The 16,271-nt window shown below is 45.3% G+C and overlaps 1 protein-coding gene across 8 annotated transcripts in view; it reads right to left on the bottom strand.

Annotated features, from left to right (window-relative positions):
• Positions 1–11,970: 11,970 nt before the first annotated feature.
• ATP7B (ATPase copper transporting beta) overlaps positions 11,971–16,271 on the bottom strand; it is a 46,316-nt gene continuing 42,015 nt past the window's right edge. For 7 of the 8 annotated variants that reach the window (XM_056327577.1, XM_056327574.1, XM_056327576.1 and 4 more), the window contains one exon: positions 11,971–16,139. In XM_056327577.1, coding sequence (XP_056183552.1) covers positions 15,875–16,139 — 265 coding nt within the window. In that variant the 3' untranslated portion in view covers positions 11,971–15,874. The remainder of the gene's footprint in view (positions 16,140–16,271) is intronic. The other variant, XR_008820056.1, reaches the window with a different exon arrangement.

Genomic DNA, 16,271 nt, shown 5'->3' with positions numbered 1-16,271 from the left:
AGAAAAGGACCCAGGGTGCCTGGTGGACACCAAGTTGACCATTAGACAGCAACACGCCTTTGCTGCAAAGAAGGTGAACGGTAAACTGGCCTGCATTAGCAGGACTGTTGCCAGCAGGTTGAAGGAGCTGATCCTTCCTCTCTGCTCAGCCCTGGTGAGGCCACTCCTGGAGTGCTGTGTCCAGTGCTGGGCTCTCTAGTATGAGAGAGACAGGGGACTACTGGAGAGAGTCCAACAAAGAGACACAAAGATGATGAAGGGACCGGAGCATCTCTTCTGTGAGGAAAGGCTGAGAAAGCTGGGACTGTTCAGCCTGGAGAAGGCTCAGAGGGATCTCATCAATATACATATAGATACCTGAAAGGAGGGCACGAAGAGAGCGGAGCCAGGCTCTTCCCAGTGGTGCCCAGTGACAGGACCAGAGGCAATGGGCACAAACTGAACCTCAGGGGGTTCCCTCTGAACATCAGGAAACACTTTTTTTCCACTGGGGGTGTGACAGAGCACTGGCACAGGTTGCCCAGAGAGGCTGTGGAGTTTCCATCCTTGGAGATATTCAAAAGCTGTCTGGACATGGTCCTGGGCAACTGGCTCTAGGTGGCCCTTCTTGAGCATGAGGGATTGGACCAGAAGACCTTCAGAGGTCCCTTCCAACCTTAACCGTTCTGTAGTTCTGTGAATCTAATTGCTCCACCAGCATGTGCTCTCAACACATTACCCTTTCACATTAAAACTTTCTTAGCAATGAAGTGGCATGGAGAAAAGCTGGTAAATGTTGGTTGACGTTGATTACCTCTTTCCAGTTCTCAGCTTCTGGAGGCAGGGACAAGCAGTGCATTCCCATATGGCAACAGGACTGTCTCTGGAAAATGTGTGTTCCCAACACGGTGATACGTGATCCTCGGCACGGGACCAGCGATGGTGGCAACAGCGCATCTGACGTGGACAGAGGCACAGGATGTCCACATGGCCTTTTGTGGCTGAAACACATTCTCCAGCTTTCTGAGGCCATGGGAAATGCTGGTTCCTGGCTCTTCCTGTAGGCAAACCAACCTTTTTGAGTAGGAAAGCCAGCTCCCAGCTCCCTGGTAATTGCTTTTGTGGTAAATACAGTTGGGGCTGAATAGCACTAATAAGGATAGATTTTCTGCAATCAATCATTTTCAAAAAGAATAGGGATTCAGCCAAATGCTAACAAAGTCAGATGCAAATGGGAGCTGGGCCATGCATGAAGCAATGAAAAAGCTTTACCAGCAGTTTAAAAGCTGTAACATTTTCTTCACAAAACTAGATGGACACATCTTTCTGCAGCCCTTTGCAGTCACTTTTCACACTTGAGCTCTCCATTCCTTCTGCAAATGGCATCACTCAAATCCTGCACAAGTATTTTAAAAGAGAAACTGATCTCAGAGGAAAGACTGCCGTACAGTGGGAAAGCCTGAGCCAGAACCTGAAAGTACTAACAGAGTGAATGAGAAATATCTTGCTTAGTCTGAAATAACTTGCTTAGCGTGGAAAATAGGATGGGGAGAAAGGCAAAATGGAAATAAACCCATGCAAGCAGGGGGACTGCCTAATATTTTTTAAGCACCAGATAGAAAAGAGATGTAGGGACTCAGGGGCTTGCAGGGCTGTATGTTGTGCTGTCATGACTGGCCTTAGGTTAAATAAATGAGAGGGGCTGGTGGTTTTGATCCTACACCCACCTGCAAGAGCAGCAATAAGCCAAGGTAATGAGAACTGTTTGACCACACAGAGCTACCGGGGAGTGGACGGCAGGGTGAGTGGTAGACAAAATCCCTCTGCTGACACATTGCTAGTGACTGGGATGACTGGTGGTCTGTATATTTCAAATGAGACCATGTGGACTGTCAGTTCTTTTTTTCCCAAAGGTTTTCAGTCCTATTTTGGAGTAACAGTCAAAGTGTATGGCTCATCCAGCACATGGGTATTTGCTATCTGGCAGCCAGGTTCTCAAATTTTTGCTGTATAGAAATATGCTCGCCTCACTTGATGCACCTTCTGTTAGGCATGAATAACAGCTTCCCTGAAACCTTCCCATTCATGTGCAAATAAACAACATGGAGGTCTTGCCAATGTCTCCTCCATATTTCAGGAAAGCTCTGACAGCCTCCTCTTTTTCCAAATCACCCAGCCTCTATTAGAAGCATTTTTTTTATTTTTTTTTTAAATCAGTTGTTTGGAATTGCTGGGTTTCAGAGTCCAGGAGAGGGTAAGGCAGACAACTTTGCTGGGGACAAACAGATGAGAGCTGTAAAGACCAGAAAAGGGAAATGTATAACCACCCCGATAAAAAGTGTTCTTACAATCCGTACTAAGTTATTGAGAAATAACTAGTTGCCTTCACGCCCCTTGACGGTGGGCTGCCATTAGCCAGAATTATTATTGTGCTTTAACCTGGCCAGTAGCTAAACACCACACAGCTGCTCACTCAGCCCTCCCCCCCAGGGTGAGACGAGGGAGAGAACTGAGTCGCTTGACAGAGAGGGCTTGCAATCAGACTTTAATTTGGAATATGCATTGTCCAAAAACCCACAACACCCAAGAAAGCTTGTGTTTGTTTCTTACTAGCTGGTGGAGGCATTGCTGTTATTTTATTGATCACATCTGTTGGGATCTCACGACATCCATCTTGCCATTTTATTCCTGAAAACTGGGTCCTCTGTACAGGTCCCTTGACCTTACTTTGTTTTATGGCAAAACTGGCTTGCAGAAGGGTTTGGACTATTTTCTTCCCCTTCTCAAACAGGGTACTCCTCCCAAACGTTGTACTACTTTTTCTGGATTCTGGGCTCGCTCAAAGGTGAAGTTCCAAACCACGAGAGGTGCCCACTGTCCTAGGTAGGCACTTGCCCATACTACCCCACACACCCTGCCACTCATAAGTAGCCAGCCTCAGGGCAGATCTCTGGGTGGTATTCTTAAATAGTTGTTTTAACCTTAAACAAGACCCGGAACACATTCAGGAAGCATAGCAATAGGAACATGCTGATTTGAACATCCTGAGGATATTTAAAATTCTCAAAAGCTATTGTAATTAGCCTGGAGGAGAGGGGGAAGGTGGAGGAAGGTGTCTCCCCCATAGATTGGCTCTCTGAGGAGAAAAGGTAGAAGGTGTAATTACTAATGTTTTCTGATAAACAGCTCCCAAAGCACAGAGGTAATGGCAATGCTGAGTACAAATACCACATTAGTTTCATGATCAGCAATTCTATCATAGCATAAGCCAGTGTTACAAAGTACAACAAACCGATAACCTTAACCCAGCCCCCAGAGGTGATAAACAGCACAACAGGAAACATATACAGCAAGTGAGGTGTTGGATAACGCAACCCTGAGAACAAGCACAACAGCTCTGAGGGCAAATAAATCAACATTGTGACCAGCAACTATTGACACTAGTCAAATTTATAGCAAATTTGTTTTAACACACTGTGGTCAGATCTGTGGTTATCTCAACCCTTCCTGCCCTGTGTTGGGCACCCAGAAAGGACAGTCGTGATTTAACTTGGCACATAGCTAAACACCACATCACCACTCGCTCACTGCCCCCACCTCAGTGGGATGGGATGAGGGTGATAACTGGGGAAAAAAAGTAAAATTCATGGACTGAGGTAATAACAGGACAGAAGTTTAATAGGACTGAGTTTAATAGGACAGAAACGGAAGGGAAAATAATAATAATAATGATAATAATGATGATGAAGATGATACTAATAACAATAATAGAATTAAAACATACAGAACAAGTGATGCACAATGCGGTTGCCCACCACCCGCTGACCGATGCCCAGCCAGTTCCCGAGCAGCAGCCCCCGGCCAGCTCTGCCCCTGGTTTATATGCTGAGCATGGCACCGTATGGTATGGAATAGCCCTGGGGTCAGCTGGGGTCAGCTGTCCTGGCTGTGTCCCCTCCCAGCTTCTTGTGCCCCTCAACCTACTTGTTGGTGGGGTGGGGTGAGAAGATGAAAAGTCCTTGCCTTAGTACAAACACTGCTTAGAAACAACTAAAACCACAGTGCATTATCAACATTATTCTCATCCTAAATCCAAAACACAGCACTGTACCAGCTACTAGGAATAAAATTAACTCTATCCCAGCTGAAACCAAGACAATGATACAATTAGAATTACTCAAACCAGGCAGTTTGAAAGTCCTTCCTATTCCTCTGCTCCACATGCCCAGCTATGTCTCTGTCTGGGATTTCCAGGTCTGAAATATGTTAAAAGATGCCTTGCAAATGTCTACAAGGTTTGATACAGTATGCATGTATGGGATTTCCTGCACATACTGTATGAAGTTGACCTGCATATGGACAATGGCCATTTGCCAAGGACACGGCTGTGTCTGGCAGCTGGCTCAGAATTACTGTGAATATCCAGAGGCTATGGGCAAATGCTCAATATCTTCCGATGCTGTCACAAGTTTCTAGGCAGAAAAAGAAACCACCGCATTTGGAAAAGACCCAGGCATATGTCAGCCCAAATTACACGTCTGGGGATAATACACCTGAGTTCCACACTTCTGAACAAGGTACACTAGTCCACTTCAACCTGAGCAGGGTGAAGAAAAGGGAGGTGAACCTGAAGCCAGTGAATGATGACCCAGGCCAACAGTGTCAGCATTGCTCCAGTCTGTGCGCCCCATAGCACTGAAAAAATAAAGTTGACACTGGGATCTGCTACAACTGCACATAATCCACTGGTGATGCTGGAATCCACCTTCAGAGGCAACAAGGAGGCTTTTTCTCTCAGTAAAACAGGAGAGGTGGCATAAGAGCCTGGCAACTTAGGTTTGGTTTCTCCAGACTCTGCCCTTGAGCTGCTATGCATGTGGCAGCATCTGTTGCATTTCCACACACAAATTCCAAAGCATGTTACACATGGGACACCAGCTAAACCTGTAGGGGAAGATGAGAAACAGAGGAGTAAAGTATTACGAATGTAACTGGCCTATGTGCATCCTCTTGCTAGGCCAATGACTTAAGCTTGGAGTGACCTTATTAAGTAAATGGAAATATAATTTTCTTTCTGAGGCAATAGGACACCCTCAGCAGAGGAGAAATTATGGTCATCAAAGCACCAAACTGTAAACAGGAACCTTGGGATCAATAGAAAACCAAAAAGAAAAGAAAAAGAAGGACTAATGTCCTCTCATATTAACAGAGGATAAAACGTGATAGCAGCTGACGCAGGTGAAGCAGCCCTCTGGGAAATGTGCTACCACTTTCTAGTGATTGCTTTGGTACTGCCCTGTATGCAGGCGATTGTGTCCAGAGCTGGAATTGCTTGGAGTATCATGGCTTGCTCTGTGCCCCAGTGCCTGTCTGAACAACTCACCAGAATAAAGAGAATATATCATTTACTGTGGTTTGCTATTTCTGCCTCTTTTTTTTTTTTTTTTTTTGGTTCTTGGGTGTTAAAAACACTTTTTTTGCTGAAGCCACTGTATGCATTGCAAAAATACTGTGGCCAGATGTGTATACATATAGCATAGTAAATTAAATGGGGAGAGTGTTAATACTGGTATAGGTGCAGTCACTCTCATTACACCTACTGCCATTTCTAAACATGTGTTTTAATAAAGAAGTAAGCAGAAGAGCGTGCAGAGGAACTGCTGTCATCAGCACAGATGGGTAAACGTGATGCACAGAGAATACACACCTCGTAGCAGAACTTGTAATCTTCTCATTTCATTACTCTTCAGGTCTTTTATAATGGAGTTTTTCAACCTGTCTCTTTTCTGACTTACACAAGAAGTTGAAAATGATGGAAGAGCTAGTGAGAATGGAGAGGGGGAAGAAGTTGTTGGGGAAACAATCATACATGTCTGAATCAGAGACTAGTAACTTGGCTATGGGTGAGCTATGTTTACGTTCCTTTGTTTTTATGAACCCAAAAGTGAGTTCTTTTAAATTCAATTTTTATTTTATTTGGTTTTTTTACAAACAAGCCAAGCAATCAGGAGAACAAGGCAAGATGGTGGTGAAGAGGCATGGCTGAAACACAAAATGTCCCAGTCCCTGCTGGGGTCAGACACCGCTCAGGTCACATCACCTGTGCCTCAGCTCAGCCTTGTGTAAGATGCAATCAGCTCTTTCCTCGTGGAATTGGCTTGCCGTTTTATTGCTGTATAACACCTTTATCTCAGGGCTTACATTTAACAAATGCCCAGGGAGTTAAATAACAACAGCAATGACAAAATTACTAAATCAGTGGTATGCTTTCCCATAGAATTTGACACTTTTCAAAGGAGGAAAATAGTGAGGCTGCTTTGGGCTCAGCCTTGTTTTCACCTCCCTCCCCATCTCTCCCTCCCAGCACTGCTGTAGAGGCCCTGCTCTCCCTGGGCCAAGATCCTGGGATGAAACTTGCAGAGCAAAGCTGCTTTTCTTGTTACTTCTGAAGATCTCTTGAGAGCAAGCCTATTTTTCTACTGACTTATATTGGTCCAACCTGCTTACTATTTAAGCAAGAGGATCGTTTCTTACAGCCCAGTGTGTTCAGAAGGGAAAGCTCTGTCAAATTCTCATTTTCTCCCTTCTTTTTAAGCACATGGAGTTGTTGCTGTAGCCATTAATAACTGGTTAATGGCTTGTGCAGGGAAAAATCTTAACCTGCTGCCTCTGCAGTGAAACCTGCCTGGAAATCACAGGGTTTGGGGTGCATCCAGCTCCAGCTGTAAGCTGCAGTGAGTGCCGGCCAGACCCCAGCAGCCCTCTGAACAGCTGAGGCTTTCCACCCTCTGGGATCCCCGAGAGAAGTGCTGCAGTGGCCTGAAAATCTGGGTGTCCTCTCCCTACAAAAGCCACCCACACATCCCAGTTCCTCTTAGCTCTGCACCTGGGTCACAACAGCCCCACACAGTGCTACAGGCAGGGGCAGAGCGGCTGGAAGCTGCCCGGTGGAAAAGGACCTGGGGTGCTGGTTGACAGCCAGCTGGACAGGAGCTGACAGTGTGCCCAGACAGCCAAGAAGGCCAACAGCATCCTGGCTGGTACCAGGAACAGTGTGGCCAGCAGGACCAGGGCAGTGATTGTCCCCCTGTGCTGGGCACTGGTGAGGCCGCACCTCGAACCCTGTGTTCAGTGTTGGGCCCCTCACTGCAAGACAGACACTGAGGTGCTGGAGCGTGTCCAGAGACGGGCAGCGGAGCTGGCGAAGGGTCTGGAGCACAAGTCTGGTGAGGAGCGGCTGAGGGAACTGGGGCTGTTCAGCCTGGGGAAAAGGAGGCTCAGGGCAGACCTTACTGCTTTCTTTTCTTACTGCCTGAAAGGGGGGGGGGTGTAGTGAGGTGGGGGTTGGTCTTTCTCCCAAGTAAAAAATGATAGGATGAGAGGAAACAGTCTCAAGTTGCACAAGGGGAGGTTTATTAGGGAAAATATCTTCACTGAAAGGGTTGTCAAGCATTGGAACAGGCTGCCCAGGGAAGTGGTTGAGTCACCATCCCTGAAGGTATTTAAAAGATGTGTAGATGTGGTGTTTAGGGACATGGTTTAGTGATGGACTTGGCAGTGCTGGCTTAATGGTTGGGCTCAGTGACCTCAAAGTCTTTTCCAACCTAAATGATTCTATGATTCTACTATTCTCTCTCTGTTCATCACAGGTCACAGTGAGCATCTCCTACGATACCTGTGTACCTTGCAGACATTTCTCCTTGTAGTTTCCCTTTCCTACCTTACCCAATAGTCCCATATAAGCCCATATTTTACGGTCCATAGACCATACAAGTCACACAGTTCTGGCTGCTCAGCTATCACCTGTGTTATAAATTGAGACCACAATAGATCATAATCCAATTAAAATTTTTATTAATTATAGCAAGTAGAATATGAGCAAAAACAGCGCTGGACGACAGGGGAGTCTGCGCTCCGCCAACTGCCGTACTGAGCAGTTCAAACAGTCCCTTTTTAAACTTTTTTTTTCTTTTACTTTCGTGTTCATGAAGTAGTGGAGGTGTTGGCCCTTCATTCATATGCACAAGCGGCATCCTGGACACCTGGTGGTGATCTTATCTTTCACAAGCGGCATCCTGGACACCTGGCGGTGATCTTATCTTTTGCTGCCTAATCTTTACATTGGGCTTAACATAAATCTTAATAAACAATACCCTAGTCCATAGTTTTTTACACCTGCCATGGCAGTCATGAGTGAAAATCAGGCAGCCTGTTGTCAGCATAGACAGGAGTTGCCTGGTGTCCCCGACCCTGCCAGCGAGGCCAGGAGTGGGCTACAGCAAACCTTCATGGAAAAGGGAGATAAGCTAGGGCAGAGGCGCTCTGGCCACTACATCCCTCCATGAGTGCTGCCGGCTGGCAGGGCAGGGCAGGTCCAGCAGGAGCTCACGCCCAGCACCCACTGCTGGCTTTCTCAGCCCACCCGTCCCAGCGGTGGGTACCTGCACCCGCAGAAGCAGATGAGTGCAGGCATCTTCACCAAAACTTCCCTTTCAGCAGCTTCTTGTGAGCTACAGCTATAAACCATCTCACTGCAACATGGCCTTGCCCAGGGTAGCATTGCCCAGGCCACCTTTACAGCCAAAATCTGCCTCCCCCGTGGGTGTGAAGCAAGCAGCACGCTACCCGAAAGCCTTGCCTCTCTCCCCTTCATCTCCAAGATGATATGCTTAATGAGCTCCATGGTCTGCAAAGAGGACAATCAAACAACAGCTTCTGAGTAAGTTACTCATGGCACGAATATATTGGCAGGTGTATGTGGTTTTTTTAATTCTCCTGCCATAGTGAGAGGATAAAATTCCCAACACAAATGGCAACTCTGCAGCACGTATCTGACATAATTACAGTAATTACATTGTCTGCGCACTCTTTTATAAATCAGTGACAGTATGTATTTACTGAGTTTTTTCCTGTTCAGCAGGTTGTTCCCAGCTGCTCAGATTTGCAACTGCAATGCAGAGATAACTTAAAATAACTTTAACCCTTAGAAGCGATGCCCCTTTCTGCGGGGATGCAGGCACGTCTTTTGGAGCAGGGCCTAACTCTGCACACCCTTCCCGGCACTGCTGGAAAGCACAGACAGGCCTTGGAGCAAGCCCCCCCACAGGTCTCGTTTCCCCTGGTGAGTAAAATTTTGCCAGTTCTGCCTGCATGAGCTGGATGCGGTAGGTGTGAGCATTGTCAGGATTAACCTGCTTGTAACCTGCGTGCAGGACATGAGCAGCTCAGCCCACAGTGGTTTATGTTGTACAGTCTGATGTTGTGCCTTGTAGGAAAGCCAAGGTTTTCCTTGTCTTTTCACAGCAAGTATTTTTGCAGCCCCTGGGCTAGCAGGTGTCCAGAAAATAGTCCATCAGCTTTACCCATCTCCGGAGGCAGAGCAGGACACGTGGCGGTGCTGATGCTCTCTGTGCACAGAGCATGCATCTGGCCTGGGCTGCTTGGCACATCCCATGCATCCCCGTACAGGGAGGTAACCTGGTTTGCTCTGGAGACATTCTGCGTCTGGGTCATCCAAAATCTAGCACTCTTCTGTGGAGAAACCTGTTACACTTTCACCCCAGGGACTAAGACAAAGTTTATGATGTCTGTCACCGGGAGCACACAATGTGGCAACCCCCTGCCTGGCAGGAAAGCTGGCACAAACCACTGCACTAAACACCTACACCCTATCTTCACTGCAAACTCAGAAGTCCTCTGCCCTCCCTGGCCAAGACCCTTAGCTGTGTCCCTTGCTTCAGCCCCATAAACTGGCCCACTGACACACGGGGCATTTAAAAAAGCCAGCTCTGAACACTGAAAATGAGTGCACACAAGAACTTCCTGGTGCCCAGTGACCCCCATGCAGCCAGGCTGCCCCCCAGCCTTTCCTGGCAGCAGGCTTGGCACCACCTCCTGCACATGCCCCTCAGCAGGACTGTGCTGGGTCCCCCCAGGGGTCTGATTAAACCCACAGGCTCGAGCATGGATGAGCAGGCCCCTCCCCAAACGCAATTCGAATCAGTGCAGGGTGGCCGTTCTGCCTCGCTCCTTGCTGCCAGTCTGCACCACGTGTGTGTGTTGCACATCTGGCCCCCTGCAGCCCCTGATGCCCGTCAGGCAAGGCAGAAAGCTGCAGAGCTACAGGGCAGGAAAGCACCAGGCTTGCTGTGTAGTCCCCTTGTGCCTGGGCAGAGGAGACCGCGTGCTCCTCCTGCCACCCATCGCAGGGTGCCATCTCTAGCCCTCACCCTAACGCTACGAGGGTAGAAGAGAGGTGAAGGGCTCAGGAGACATGGACATTTCAGCCAGGTGTTCTCAAACCACAGAAATGTCTAAAAAAATACAAGTGGAGAGATAAATGCTAATTTTAAAGCAATTTGCTTTAAGTAAAACTGCCACAATCCATCTTCTACCAAAGCAGCAGCCTGAGTGATCCCATTGATCTTGTGTATCCCCAAAGCACCTTTGGCGAACTTCACCTGATGGGTGCCCCAAGGCCCCGTGCTGCCTGGGGACAGCTCCTCTTCCTCTTCAGCAGCCTGGGAGCTCCTCACCTGCCATGGGCTGAAGGCGAGCAGGGTTACAGGGATTTAAATAATAATACAGAGCTACAGCACTTTGTGACAGCAGCACCGCTGCTTTGTACAAAAGCCATGCACTGTGTCACACTTAAAAAGAGGTAGCAGTGGAGAAAAAAACCACTTTGGTGAACTTCTTTCAAACCCAGCCTATTTATTCATTTTACAGATAGTCATCCGGATTTTGGGTAGCTCCCTAAGTGTTCAGGGGTGTCAAATATTCAGATTTATGCCCAATTTTTTTTTTGTCTGTCTGTCATGAGACACATGCAGCTGTAGTTCAGAGAAGCACTGTGCATGTCACGTTATCTTCACTGACTCCGGAAGGATTTACACTTGTGCTTTGGTGCTCCCCTGAACAGAAACACGTTCCTGGAGCCTTACGGCACAGGTCTAGATGGCGACTTCCCCGAAGGCAAGAGTCTGCTTAAAACAAAACCCAACCAAAGAAGCAGTCTTGCACCCTCAGCTGCCTGCGGAGTTTAAACTCACATTGTGCAGGTTTGTTCTGAGGGTGCAGGCACCATGCTTTGCCTTCCTGCAGGACTGCTTTTCTTCTCGAATATCAGCTTGTTGAAGGCAAAAGAAATTTAACAATAATTTCAGCAGACACCAATTATGTGACTTAAACTGCCCTCTTTGCATTTTTTCCCTCGCTGCTAACCAGCAGTGAATGTATTGGATCTTCAAATGCTTTACAGATTAAGGGGATTCTCTGGCTGGGGCTGGACCTGCAGTGACATCTCGCGGTCCCCCATGAAGCAAGGTGCTGGCGGACCAGGCAGCACAGCCCCCAGCCTGAACCTCGCACCAATGCCCCTGGACCACAGCACTGACCAGCACAAATCTCCCAGGGGATTTACCTCCACCTGGGGCAACTAAATGCCCAAGTGGGGAAACAAACACACCCCTCCTCCTGCGACACCCCCTTCCCTTCCCCTGCAGTGCCACATGAAACTTCAGAAATCATGAAGATAAACAAATCATGAAAATCAGATCATTACATGGAGAGTCTGTGGATGGGCCGTGCTTGCCCGCAAAGTCTGGGTGCTTTTAATTTGAGACAAGGAAAGGAATTAACCTGCCTTCTCCCACATTTGTGCCTGTCTGAAACTCACATGTGAACAGGATGCTTTGCGCTTCACCACTTCTTTTGTTGTGACTCTCAAACGATTTTCCACTGAAAACCAACACGCTTGCTGTTGGCATCTTAGTAGAGGAAATTAAATCCAGCATTTTGGTATTATCTGATTTCCCATCCCTGTACACCATTGTATAATTTCACCACCTACTCACTTGTTTTCTTCACAGGCAAGTGCATTCAGAGAAAATACAATCTTTGGAAGAATATTTAGTCAGAGAAAGGTTGTAATCAGCTTGGATAGAAATCAGACAGTTAATTTGCTTGAAAAAGGGGGGAGGGAGGAGGAAATTAAATGGAATAATTTATTTCCTGTGAACCTAGGGCACCAAAAAATTTTATGGCAAAACTATAGCATGAGAAGGAAAACAGTTGAAAAGCTTCACAGGAAACACTGCTCCTTAGCTATTGCACTAAAAATAACATGAAAGCCAAATTAAAAGATCTGATTCCTTAGACATCTTCTGTGTTCGTTAAAGAAAAAAGTTACAGAAAAAGACTCATGAACTTTTCCCAGGGCAAAACAACTAGACATCCCATTTAAATCATCAGATATATCAACATGTAGAGTCAGATCAGCAATGACTGAGTCACGTTGGGAGAACATCCAGAATGTAGATGCCTAAGACCAAAACTGGGATTTAAAAAGCTCCTCCACACTGTCTAATCCATCTAAATAGTCATGGGAAAACGGAGAAGCATGGTGCACTGGCGAGCAGCCAGGGCACTGAGCTTAGGGATTACCCCAAGAGCCCGTCCTCTTGGGCGCTTTCCTCCAGCCCTTTTACTGGACTGGGATCACAGCACAGAGGAGCCCCAGCCACAGGCCAGCACTTCACTCTGCCAGAGGCTCCACAGGCGGATGGTCCTAGTGAAGATAAGGAAAGCTCATAATTATGTTACACAGAAATGCAGATGCTGTCCTCCACCTCATATGCCCCTCCAGCGAGTCAGCTCAAGCTCAACAGTTTAACAAGAGCACACGATCACAAGTGTCAGCACTACACTTAGATTTCTTTTTCTTGACTATCTGTAGTTATTCCAACTTCCTTTAGGCATTTATGCAAGTTTCACAGCAGTTTACGGTCTAAGACATTATGCAAATATAGTTAGGAAAGCTTAACGTATTTTCTAGTTCCTTTTGAGTTATTAAACAAAGTCAAAGCTGATCTTTCTTCCAGTACTTTGGCACCTCTTGAGAGCAGGATATTGCGATCAGTCCTCTACTCCAGTAATTTTCCAGTTCATAGTATGTTCACAGAAAGAAGAGAAAGCCTGGCAGGAGAGAAGGTCAGGAGATTGTCCAGGACAGTCATCTGCCCCAAGGCAGGATTCACCTTTAGCTAACACATTTTCATCAGGTACGTGCCTGATTGCCACACGCATCTGAAGAACCCCCCTCAGCAATCTCTTCCAGCGCTCCACAATCTTTCCTGTTACATGGTTCCTCCCTAGCGACTAATCTAAAATATTCTTTGATTCAATAAGCCTATTCTTTCTTGTTCTAGCCACCACGAACACAAAAGACACTGAAAACATGAAAGGAATAAATTGTTCTCTTTGTTTGGAGACTTGTATTTCCTTTGAGTATTCTGTAGGCAAACCTACTCAAACTCCTTCGATTTTCTTGTATTTCTCATTCTCATGTACTTATGTTCTCTAGATTTCTGTTAAATCTCTGCTCTTCTCTGAACTGCCTCTGGTTTATCCTAACAAGTATGACACACAATACTAGACCTGATACTTCAGCCGATGCCTCTTCAGAGCTGAACAGAAAGAAGTATTTCACGTCATAAGGATGATATGAAAGGTCTTTTCCAACCTAAATTATTCTGTGATATAGTCTTTATACATCTTAATGTTTCTGTTCATTTTTCAGCATCACTATGTTGTTATAATGGCTCACAAAATGAAATGCCAGCCAACTACCTGACCTTTTTCTGCCAAGCTGACCTCTATTCCCCTTTCCTGTTTGCAAAACTTGTCTGTTCTGCCCAAATTCTCAAGACGATTTTGAATCCTAATTTCACCTTTCAACATGCTTGCAACCTCACGTACCTCAATATACAATTGTATATTGTGTGCCTCAACACTCCTTTCCCCCTGTTATATATCCTGCCTGAAATAGATCACAAAGCAGTCACAAAATCTCTTGTGCATATGTATCATATGTATCCTGCAATCCAACAATCACTGCTTACAGTCTTTTTTTTTTTTTTTCTGTATCCCTCTGAAAAAAAGAAAAACAAAGACACAAAGTTATTTGTTTGCTTGGTTGGTTTTGGGGGTTTTGTTTTTTAACACAGTAGTTTTACTGTAAGCACGGGTAAGAAAACATACAACAGTGAAACAATAAACCATCTTCCTCACAGGGACATGTGTAGGCACCTACCACATGTTTGAAAAGTGTGTGTGCTGTGAAAGTAGTCTCCACACATATAAAGAGATTTTATCCATTTTAAAACTGATTTGTCATTATTTTTAAGACAGTGCCGTCAATGATTACTAAGGAGAGCTCAAGTTAATACTAAGAGGAAGAGATAATAGGAAGATCTGCCCAATGCTTTCAGCACAATTCTTTTCCCCTCTGACTTGTTTTTCATTTTCACATTAGGAAGAGCAGGATTTGAACCCATACTGGAAGCAGCTCTATATTTGAGTTATTGAAAGTAAGTGGTTATGTCACATTGTTTAGCATGGTAAGTCCTCTTCTTTTACTTTTTAGATTAGACTATAAAACTCTGGTCTTCTTAGTTCAGAGTCCTACAGCTGAGCAACACAGCACCCCAGGATTGGGTTCAGTGCACCAAAGTCATTGATTCCTACTGCCGTGATTCTAAAAGGTGTTAAGGGAAGAAATTGACATTCACAGTGATAAAGTTACTGCAAGCTTTGGTAAAGATGTTAAAGTGAAGAACCCTGGTTCTCATTAAACTCGAGCAAAGAGGAAAATTTAAAACAATTCAAAACAAATTGACATCAAATGTTAAGCTATTACAAATATTCTTAGTTCAGGTCCTCTGTCATCAGAAAAGGCTATTTATATGGTAGCAAAGAGAAGCCCCACATTTTAAGGCTGTTTTTCTACCTTTACCATTTAAACTTTTGGCTCCATTTTAAGCAGCCATCAACCTGGGTTTAACTTATGCAACAAACTCATTCCATTCAGCCATGCTGGAGTCACACCAGTGCTAGTTCTGTTCTCAGTCACACCATGGCAAGTACCACCTTTGTTCACACTGGCATAAATTCTTCACTCTGCTAGAAGGAAGACACAGATAACTGCCCAACTGTCAGGAGCTTCATGGGGTCCTGCAAGGTATCCACAGGAAAATGATATGCTAACTTGAACCAGGAATTGCTCTGCCTCTGTGGGCATCAATAGGAACAGAAAAGTTCCTGGTGACTTAACAGAGTTTTTCCAAAACAGAAATATCTATAAACATAAGTAACTCATAGAAGATATCTTGCACAAAAAAAAAGAGGGGGAAAACAGCTGATATGGAGCAAAAGATAAAATCTAGGAGTGCAGTGGGAATCACAGAACAAGTTTAGCAATGGAAATGTGCATCAGAAGGATGTGATATCTGAAAGCAAGTAAAAAGCATTGAAAGAGAGCTGTCAGAGAATTATAGTCAGTGAAACACTGAAGCTTTTTTGGTCCAAGGACATGCACATGAATCCTAAATACAAAATGCTCTCACAGTGACATGACTAGTTAGGATTCTGTGTAAAAATAAAACTTCTGACCACAGAGCTTCTTGTGCCATGGCTATTTTCACTTGGAGACAGAGAACGGTATTTGGCGGCTCTGAAAATGCTTTTGTTTCATGTGCTTTTAAAAGAGTAAAGTTAGAAAGAGTGAAAAGTATGAAATTTGATGCCCAGCAAACAGTCCAGAAGACAGCAGCATTTTTAGACATAATGTAAAATTACAATTTTACATTATGTCACTAATTGCTGTGTGCAAAGGAGCCAGTTAATTATAAAGTCACAGATTCTTTCTGTGACTAGAAATAACTGGTGACCTGAAAAAAAACCACAGTCCATACAACCCAGCACTGAGCTGAGTTGCAATTGCTTTATGAGCTGAAGGAAAGTTTTCACTTAGAGGCCTGAAACTCTTGATGAAGTGTCGGTCCCTCCCACCCCTAGTGAGGAGGAATATTTCCTCCAGTACTAAAAATACAGTGCTTCAGATGTACTGTTCTTCATCTCCTCCATTCATGAGCAATGACCACTTGTCCCCTTCCTCCTCAACAAAACCATTACATCTCGGTAGCTTGTCTGAAGTCAAGGAAGAGAGAGACACTTGGCTAATCTGATCCAAAGGAGCTGATCTGGATGAATCCCTCCTCCTATCATCCATTCCAATATGAACACTGATTTGGGAAGGAGTAAGTGGCTTCATGCGGCCTTGAGCTTGTGCTTCATAACTTTCTGTGTTTGGCTTCTTGTAACTAAGAGGAAAAAGAGAAAAGATGTTTGGAACTGATGTGCAGAAGTGTCTTCGGCATTAGAACAACTCTGAAACTTCTGATAACCTAAATGTTACCTGCACTTCAGACACAATGTTAATGACTGAGAGTACT

This window comes from Falco biarmicus, chromosome 2 (assembly GCF_023638135.1).
Source record: "Falco biarmicus isolate bFalBia1 chromosome 2, bFalBia1.pri, whole genome shotgun sequence".
Classification (NCBI taxonomy): domain Eukaryota; kingdom Metazoa; phylum Chordata; class Aves; order Falconiformes; family Falconidae; genus Falco; species Falco biarmicus.
Note: the sequence above shows the minus strand (reverse complement) of the source record. Positions and strands in the feature narration are given on the sequence as shown.